Source organism: Protobothrops mucrosquamatus, unplaced genomic scaffold, assembly GCF_001527695.2.
Source record: "Protobothrops mucrosquamatus isolate PMUCROS unplaced genomic scaffold, P.Mucros_1.0 scaffold239, whole genome shotgun sequence".
Lineage (NCBI taxonomy): Eukaryota > Metazoa > Chordata > Lepidosauria > Squamata > Viperidae > Protobothrops > Protobothrops mucrosquamatus.
The window spans coordinates 108512-118184 of record NW_015386589.1 but is presented as its reverse complement, the minus strand read 5'-3'; the positions used below and the strand labels follow the sequence as shown (position 1 = coordinate 118184).

Below are 9673 nucleotides of genomic sequence, written 5' to 3'. Positions count from 1 at the left end.
TTTTTTCTTTTCTTTTTTTTGTATAAGTAAGGGATGGTGTTAAACTATCTTGCTGAAATGGTAAAGATTTTGGATATTTGAAGAACTAATTAAATGAATAATTTTTATTAATACGGATGAGATGGATTGTTTAAGTTTAGACTTTGGAGTTAGAGATATTAATATTTGTTTACTTGTATTTGAATATTAGCCTAGGTTGGTTTGGGAAGTCCGGGGGGTGGGGGGATGGGATATAACATTGTGTAATATTTGTGATGTATTTCTTTTTTTTTTATGATAAAAACAATAAAATTTTATATTGAAAAAAAAATAATAATAATCTCTCCAAAGAGGCAATCATAATTTTCTCTGAATTGTGCCACATTTCAGGCCTTTTCTTCTCTTCTTTCCTAAAAAGGAGAATACTTGTTTGGAGTCCTCCTATCTCTCTAGCAGTGGACCTTGCTTTATCTCTCTTTTTTGTCCTTTCATCCTTACTTCATCAATGCTATCTTTTGCTCATTCACATAAGCGTTTCTTGTATTGCTGTATGAATGTATGATATGTTTTTAAAAATCTTGAAAATAGCAATTAAATGTGAGTCTCTCTCCATCTCTTTCCTTCGCTCTCAATCATTATGCAGCTCATCTATGGCTCTAATCCCATCATGAATCATAAAGTACCAGGCCTCTTTTTCCTCCAGATGAGCCCACTGGAAAGACTTCAAAATGAAGGGATTTTGTCTCTGCTTCTCCATTTCAGATGGACATGGATTGGAGTTCTGGTGATGGCCAATGATAATGGAGATAGGGTTATAGAGATGATTGTTCCATTATTATCCCAGCACAATATCTGTTTTTCATTTACAGAGAGAGTTGCTGAATTAACATCTGTTAATGAAATTTATAACTTGGCCAAGCATGCTGCAGAAATACATGATAAAATTATGGATAGCAGTACTAATGTTCTGATATGTTATGGAGAATCTGATAGTATGGCAAGGCTGATATGGCTAGCATATTTATCAAGAAAAAGCATAACAGATATTGTCACAGGTAAAGTGTGGATATTTACAGCACAAGTGGAGCTCAACTCACATGTATATCAGAGAGATTGGGATAATGACATGATGAATGGTGCTCTGTCTTTCACAATTCATGCCAATGACCCACCAGGATTCCAATCATTTACTAAAAGTAGAAATCCTTCCATGACGGAAGATGGATTTATCAAGGATTTTTGGCAGCAATCCTTTGTTTGTGCATTTAAAACTTCAAATGTAGTTGGTGATGTTTGCACGGGAGAAGAGAAACTAGAAGATCTTCCTGTAACCTTTTTTGAAAGCAGAATGACTGGTCACAGCTACAGTGTTTATAATTCTGTCCATGCAGTAGCCCGTGGATTGCATGCCATGATTTCATCCATATCTGCCCAGAGGTCAGTGGCAAATAAAGGGAGGCTGAAGCTTCAAAATCAAGATTCATGGCAGGTAATGGACTGATCATCATCTTGAAGAAAAACATTATTTGTATAAAGGGAAAGGAACCTTGTAACATCAATCAAAGGAATTCATTTTTATCTCCTTTCCCATCTCTGGAAAGGAGATAAGGTTCTCTGTTTTGCTAAGTCACATCACATCTTGATTGAGTAATCCCTTAAATCCTGGACATAAACTGTTTCAACTCCTCCCCTCAATATTCCTTTTCAGGGCATTGCATACCAAAACAACTAGATACAGAGACATTTTTTTCCCCTCATGCCATCACACTGCTGAATATCTAATTCCCATTGTCATGTCTAAATATATTTACCTACATGATATGGCACTATTATTATTATTATTATTATTATTATTATTATTATTATTATTATTATTATTATTATTATTATTATTATTATTATTATTTTCTACTACCTTCTCTTATTGGTATCATTATTATGATTATTATTACTCTGTACACTGAGACCTTCTTCACCAGAGACAAATTTCTTGTGTGTCTAATCACTCTTGGCCAAATATTCTATTCTATTCTATTCTATTCTATTCTATTCTATTCTATTCTATTCTATTCTATTCTATTCTATTCTATTCTATTCTATTCATGACTTCCTCTGCACTAAATTCTTCTTAGATTCCTCCTGCTCAAAAATTAAACCCCACTTTCTAATCTTTCATCTTTTCTTTTTCATCTAGTTGTACTTTTTAAGAGGTCTCTCATTTAATAACAGTGCTGGGGATCTGGTTTCTATTGACTACAATGGAGAATTACTAGCTGGATATGATATACTGAACTGGATTGTTTCTTCTAACAAATAATTCATTAGGGTTAAAGTTGGGAGGGTAAACCCTGCAGTTTTTTTTTTCAGAACAAATATTCACCATAAAGGAAGATGTTATAACCTGGCACAGTTGGTTTAACCAGGTAGGATCCTACTTTGGGTAATTTATACCAAATCTACTTTTTAGCTAGATACATAAAATGATTAATTCAAATGTTCAAATAAGAACATTTACTATAATGCAACCAATAGCTGTTGCTTCAGTTGGGCTTCTTATGAATTCATTATATATTATGATGAAAGAAAATAATTGATATGATATCTGTGGAACCGCCTATCCCCAATAGGATAGGGAATTCCATCAGCAAAGGAATTTCAAATGGGGGACCCAGAAGTAGATTCTTTTCTGCCATAGTTGTCACCCTTTAGAACATCCCTCCCCTATGTTGTAGCCTTAGGAAAAGTCTTAAAATCTGGCATAGGGTCCTGAAGGAAAAACTGTTGACTGGAGGTGGTTGGTGCAGTAACAAGTACCTCCCCCTCCAACCAATTGTGTTTAGCTTGTTTTCATTTTTGTACTTTTTATCTCTTTTATTTTTAAGTGTCCGATGTTTGTGTTTTTTATCTTGTTATAAGTCACTCAGAGTTGCCTTGAACCATGAAATGGATAGCAAATATATTTGATAGATAGACAGACAGACAGACAAACAGATAGATAGATAAAAAACTAGAGTTATAAATGTTTTACAGATATAAATTTTAACTGCATTGTTCATGGTGACTTACCATAATTCATCATTATGATGACAGTAATTACTCTGAAAAAAGCCAAGTAATTGAGATTTTGCTTTCTATATTTTATATTTCATAACTGTGGGTCTATCATACCTCTTTTCCTCAAATTTTAATATATAAATTATAGAATGAATGAGCATAGTGATTTTGTTAATCTTATTTGAATGTGTTTAATGAATATTTCAGTAACATATATACAAAAAGTTCTTTTGGGATCAACATTTACAATTAAATTTCAACTGTATAAAATTGATGATGTTCTCACCCCAATTTCTGAACTAAATTGTTAGACAGAAATTGAGCAAATAGGCCTGTTTAAATATCTTTGGATGGATATTAATTCAAATGGGAATTTGATTTTTTCATGCAACCCAGATGGCTGAAACAAGCAGCCTATCTCTGCTTGAGATTATCCAATCCACATCTAAGAAGAGTCTAAAAGGAAAATGCTGTACATCTCCAGCACTCTGCCTGGAGACAAGTCTGCCCAAACCTAAACATTTAATGTATGGGGTTGTTTAATGCCTTTAAATTTGAATTTCCTACCTCAAGACTTGGCCACACTGATTCTCTGATTCCTTTCTTGCACCCAGGAAATTAGTTCCCAGCAAAATATGGTACAACATGATCTTCTCCCCAAGAAAACTTTGGATATGGGATATGATCATATAAAAGATATCTTGAAATGAACACTAATTGATAAATATAAGTAGGTTGATCAATGCAAAATTTCTGCAAATGCCCTAGCTAGTTAAGTGACTTGGTAAATGCTCCACAAGCTCAATATTTTAAACATCTCACCTTAAAGATCTGGAAAATTTTCAACCTTCATTACTTTCATATGCTTCCATCAACAATCCTTAAAGTAGATATGAAATCAATATGAGATATCCCAGAGTTAAAAAAAATCATCAAATCACAGCAATAGCATCCCATCACTGGTGTTTGCAAAAAGCCAAACTACATCAACCAATACCAAAACTATTACTCAAACAATTTAGAAAGAATCATGGTTAGAATTATTAAAGTCATGAGGCTAGAATATATATCAAGGTAAGATATGAGAAAATAAAACTTAAAGAAGATTTCAGGAAAAAACAACTATTGCTCTAGGAGAACTTCACAATAACCCTTAAATACTCTGTACAAACAAAGAATCAGAAAGATCATTCAAAATTAAAAAACTGGTCTGGTCATAATGAATCAATTATGGTATAAGAACACTTCAACAAAATGCTGCCTCAAACATTCAAGGAATAGCAAGCTGCCATTTATGGATCTCTATATCACTCTAAAATAAAGATTGCATAGGAAAAATGTGGGCATTAACTGTGGTAAAAAAACAAACTAGCATAAAATGAGAAGTTGGCAAAGTCAGCATGAAGAGCATTAAAAAAAAAGAGTCCCTACTGATTTTATTTGCTAATCATTGTGACTATAGAGGGCAGTGCTCATCCCCATTTCAAGTTATTGAACCAGACATTTCCATAGTCCTGTGTCACTTTATTTTCCCACTGAAGTGGTACCCATTTATCTAATTGCATTTGCATGCTTTTTAAATTCTATGTTGGCATGAGCTGGGATAAGGATGGAACCTCACCCTGTCAGATCTCAAACTGGGCTGTGGGCTTTCCAGCTGACAAGCCCAGTATCTTGACCGCTGAGCCACCACACAGCCCATCAAGAGCAGTGAAAGCATTTAAATCACAGCCTGTGATGCCCAGTAATTGCCAAATAACTCTCTGAGAATACAGAATAACAGAGTTGGAAGGGATGTTGGAGGTCTTCTAGTCCAACACCCTGCTCAAGCATGAGACCCTGTACTATTCCAGACAAATGGTTGTCCAATTGCTTCTTAAAAACCTCCAGTGACGGAGCACCCACAACATCTGGAGGCAAGCCATTCCACTGCTTAATTGTTCTCAGTGTAAGGAAATTTCTCCTTAATTCTAGGTTGAATCTCTCTCCATCTGTTATTCTTGTCCTACCCTCAGATGCTTTGGAGAATATAAAAATTTAACCAATGGAACTAATTTAGAGAGGTCAAAAGAGAAACAAAAAGAAATGCCATTTTTTTTCTACTCATCTCATGGTGCTAATTGTTTATTGTGAAATCAGTGAATGTTTGTACGTTGTATGTAATCATTGTGTAGATTACGAAATCATTTTTTAATATCATGGCCAGTGTGACAACTTCATTAATATCTTATTAGAGTTCACATTTAAAAACAGCCAAAAATTTAGTAGATCCTATTGTAAGAATTTTATGCAGGAAGTCTGATGCCAATTTCTGTAAAGAAGTGAACAAGTCTCAATATAACCTGAACCCAGTATTTAATAATTTGCTCATTGAATGCATATTATTTTTTTTCATATTAATAGCACTTTCCAGAATCTTCAAGCTTATTACATTTTAGATTCAAATTGTTCTTTTTTTGCTTCTGCATTTCGTCTCAGTCTGTTTCAGTACACAATGAAGAGTTGCTATCTTATTGCCAGCAAGAAAATTAAAAATTAAAAAGCTATTGTGTGACATCCTGACAAAGAACTGATCATGTGGCCCAACTACAGATTAATAGTAGTCAATGTAGGACCAAACTTGGGACTGGAACTTCCACTGCTAAGTGAGGCAGTTGTTAAGTGAGTTACTCCTGATTTTATGACCCTTTTTGCCATGGTTACTCTGTGAACCACACAGTCATTAAGCAGGTTCCCACATTGCCATTGTCTGTTGGAATCTGGCTGGGTGATCACCAGTGGAGTTCATGTGATTGCAGGACCCTGAAATCATCATAAATACATACCGGTTTCCAAGTGTCTAAATTTTGATCACATGATCATGGGAATGCTGTGACACTGGAAGTGAAAGGGCTGGTATAAGTCGGTTTTGCCAGCATTGTCATAACTTCAAACAGTCATTAAAACAAGCGGTTGTAGGTCAAGAACTACCTGCAGTGCTTATTACAGTTTTCTCATTGTAATAGAGGAGGTATACTGCTGAAGTTTTGTACATTGTATACGATAAGTTAAAAGTTATGTTTATGTAACTGAAAATGGTTAATGAAGCAACTTCATTAAGCAGTTCCTCTTTAAAAATAGCTGCCAAGTGATAACAGTAACTGTAACAGTTATGTATTTTTGGAAAGGATGGAAATCTGATGCATCTTTTCATAGACAATACTGTGGAAGTAGGCCAGTGTCTACATAAGCAGAAGACAGAATTTAAACAATTTTATAGAAAGCAATTATGCTTGGAAGAGTTAGTATCAAAAAGAAACCAGGCCACCAAAGAACATGGTGATTGGACACCATCATAGCTGACACTAACCAGAGCATAGAACAACTCAACAAAGTAGTGCAATATCAGAAGATGTGGAGAGACATGGCCCAAGAGTCAGACACAACTGAGAGGATATCATCATCATCATCATGCATATTCACTTCACTGTAATTCTTTGTTGATGGTTATGAGCCATTGAGATGGGCAGCATACAAATTTAAAAGCATTATTAATTATACCCTAATGCAGACTAATGTGATATCTCAGAACTGTTGTTTATTTGCTTCTGCTTCAATCCCAACCTGTTTCTATATGCACTGGGAGCTGCTGTCCTGGTACCAGCAAGAAAATCAAGGAAGGGGAGCCTTTTTGTTGCTATGACTGCATTCCATGCCCAGATGGGAAGATTTCAGAGAAGGAGGGTAAGAAGCTTTCAGGGGAATGATCTCACACTTCTGCAGGCTACCATCCTCCATGAGAAAAGCCTTTTGCGAAGGGGACAGAATCCTGCAGGGCCTGAACTCACGTCCCTGCAGGCCTCCATAGTCCATGAGAGAAACCTTTCCCAAAGGGAATGGAAGCATGCGTAGGAACACAGGATCTAACAATAACACTTTCACCAGAGTCTGAGAAGATGGCCACTTTTCTGAAAAGTGGCCCTGAGTTCTGCAGATTTTCCAAAGGTAAGTGAGGTGATGGAATGGGGAGGAGCAGGTGGGCTAGCAAAGCTGACCCAGTGCCTTTGCGGACCCTTGTGTGGGGAAATAGGCAGGGGGCATGTTGGAGCATCTCTGCAGTCGGTTGTAAGGGCGAATAACTGTCATGGTGCTGAACGTTCTTAACTTTCAGACTGGGTTGTAAATACTTTTGGAGGGGTGTCATAACTTTGAACCATTGCTAAGTGAACTGTTGTAACTTGAGGACTATCTTTACTAGGATTGCAGAAGACAAATCAGGTGACCATTATTATCCTATCTTGTTGAAATGTATAGATTATATGGAGAACTATATAATTATAGACAGAATTGGTATTCTAAAGTCTTTTCACAAGTTATGAAATCAAATTCAACATCACCACCATTAAACTGATTGTTTAAAGGATTAGAGCATTGTTGAAATCTACAGACTAATACTTGTTTAATGAATTGGGCATAAAAACTAAATATTTTTAAAATATGTAAATAATATTATTGATATACTTTATATTCTTGAAATGATTTCATGGTCTTGAAATGATTTCATTTTTCAGATACAAACGATTGTTACTTGTGTCCAGAAGGAAGCTATCCAAACAAGAATCGGGATTCCTGTATTCCTAAAATGTTGACATTTTTGTCTTACAAGGAACATTTGGGAGTCAGTTTAGTCTTCTTTGTTCTTTTGTTGTCTTTGCTCTCAGTGGTGGTGCTTGCAATATTTTTGAAGAACTACATCCTATCATCATTGCCAATAACCGAGACCTCACATTCTCCTCATCTCCCTCCTGCTCTGCTTCCTTTCTGCATTCCTATTCATTGGTCATCCTGAGACGATGGTATGTCTCCTGCAGCAAACAACTTTTGGGGTTGTCTTTGCAGTGGCTGTTTCTTCAGTTTTGGCAAAAACCATCACAGTGGTTCTGGCTTTCCAGGCCACCAAGCCAGGATCCAAGATGCGAATGTTTGTGGGAAAGAGACTGTCCAACTCCATTGTCATTTTCTGTTCTCTTATTCAAATAGGTATTTGCATGACATGGCTAATAACCTCTCCCCCATTCCCAGACACTGACATGGATTCAGTACCTGAAGAAATTATTCTGCAATGCAGTCAAGGCTCTGTGACTATGTTCTACAGTGTCCTAAGCTATTTGGGTTTCTTGGCTGTTATTAATTTCATGGCCAGGAAATTACCTGATACTTTCAATGAAGCCAAGTTCATCACCTTCAGCATGTTGGTCTTTTGCAGTGTTTGGATTTCCTTTGTTCCAACTTATTTGAGCACCAAGGGGAAGTACATGGTGGCAGTGGAGATATTTTCCATCTTGGCCTCTAGTGCTGGTTTGCTGGGCTGCATCTTTCTTCCTAAATGTTATGTAATTGTTTTAAGGCCTGATTTGAACAACAGGGAAAATTTAATGAAGAGGAAAAAATACTGATTTTGCTTCAGAATGTCCTTTGTGTAATTTATAATTAGGAAAACAACATCAGTTTTCTCAAGAGTTATAAGACTGCTTTATCAACTGCTGGTTCCCATGCAGATATCACTATTTCAGTTCACTATGAGAGTTGTGCAACAAAATGGCTGTGCACATGCATAGAGGGAGAGAAGAGAGAGCCCCTGACACACCTATGCAAGGCTAAAGATAGCTTTTAATTGGAAAAAGAAGTTTTTCCCACTTATGCTCCATTGTCCAAAACACCTCACCCAAAGGACATGCATAGACATAGCTATTTGCATGCAGTGGAATATCATTTTTAAAATATTTCTTTATTAAATTAAAGAGATATGAATTTTTTAATTTATAAAATACTATTAAGAATTTATTATAACATAAAAATGTAGAGAAAAGTGGGTATGGAAATTCTCAAGAATTGTATAAATTATAAAAAAATTCAAAAATGTTGACCAAGTTGCTGAAAACTCTTCTTTTTCTGGCTCTCTACTGGGAAATAAAAGAATAAATTAAAACTTTTATAAGTAACACATATTGGCAATCCAATTGTTTTCTTTATCAAGTATAGATTCATTATTCCATTGAGGGTTATTCATTCTTATGAGCATCTAGAAGTTTTTAAGTTTTTGATTAATACTTATTCCTGTCATTAAAGCCAAAGTGACATACTATATGCTGTCTTGACTAACAATGATTATCTTCAACTTTTATTAGCAATCATAATTACAGCAAGAAATTGCAACCAATTCTTATTCAACATTTGTGCTGCCCCACTCACACTCACATATAACCACAAGTGTTAGGAGTCTTCATTAAGGCTTCCAAGCCTGAATATTCCTTAGCAATTTGCCAAAATCAGCACACCTCCAATGAGTTCAACAAGCTACTCAAGAGAAGCCAGCCCCAGTCCACAGTACAGAGACAAGGCAAGTCCCATAGGCAAAGGTCAGCCCACAAGGCAAAGGCTAGTCCACAAGGCAAAGGCAAATCCAGAATTCAAGAAACATGATCCAAAGTTCAAGATACAGAATTCAGTCTGAGAGTCAAGGCAAGTATCACAATAGCTTAAGAACATACAGCAAGAAAACTGACACATTGTTCCCAGCATAGTTTCACTCACCTTGCTGAGCTAAATAATTGCTTCCCAGTGCAGCCCATCAAGAGGGGCAAGGCTGCCTCCTCACAAG

At 35.9% G+C, this 9673-nt stretch overlaps 1 protein-coding gene across 1 annotated transcript in view; it reads left to right on the top strand.

The window, feature by feature from the left end:
* LOC107286048 (vomeronasal type-2 receptor 26-like) overlaps positions 1 to 9673 on the top strand; it is a 62562-nt gene that overhangs the window by 4229 nt on the left and 48660 nt on the right. The window contains exon 2 of the mRNA XM_029283814.1: positions 742 to 1468. Coding sequence (XP_029139647.1) covers positions 742 to 1468 — 727 coding nt within the window. The remainder of the gene's footprint in view (positions 1 to 741; positions 1469 to 9673) is intronic.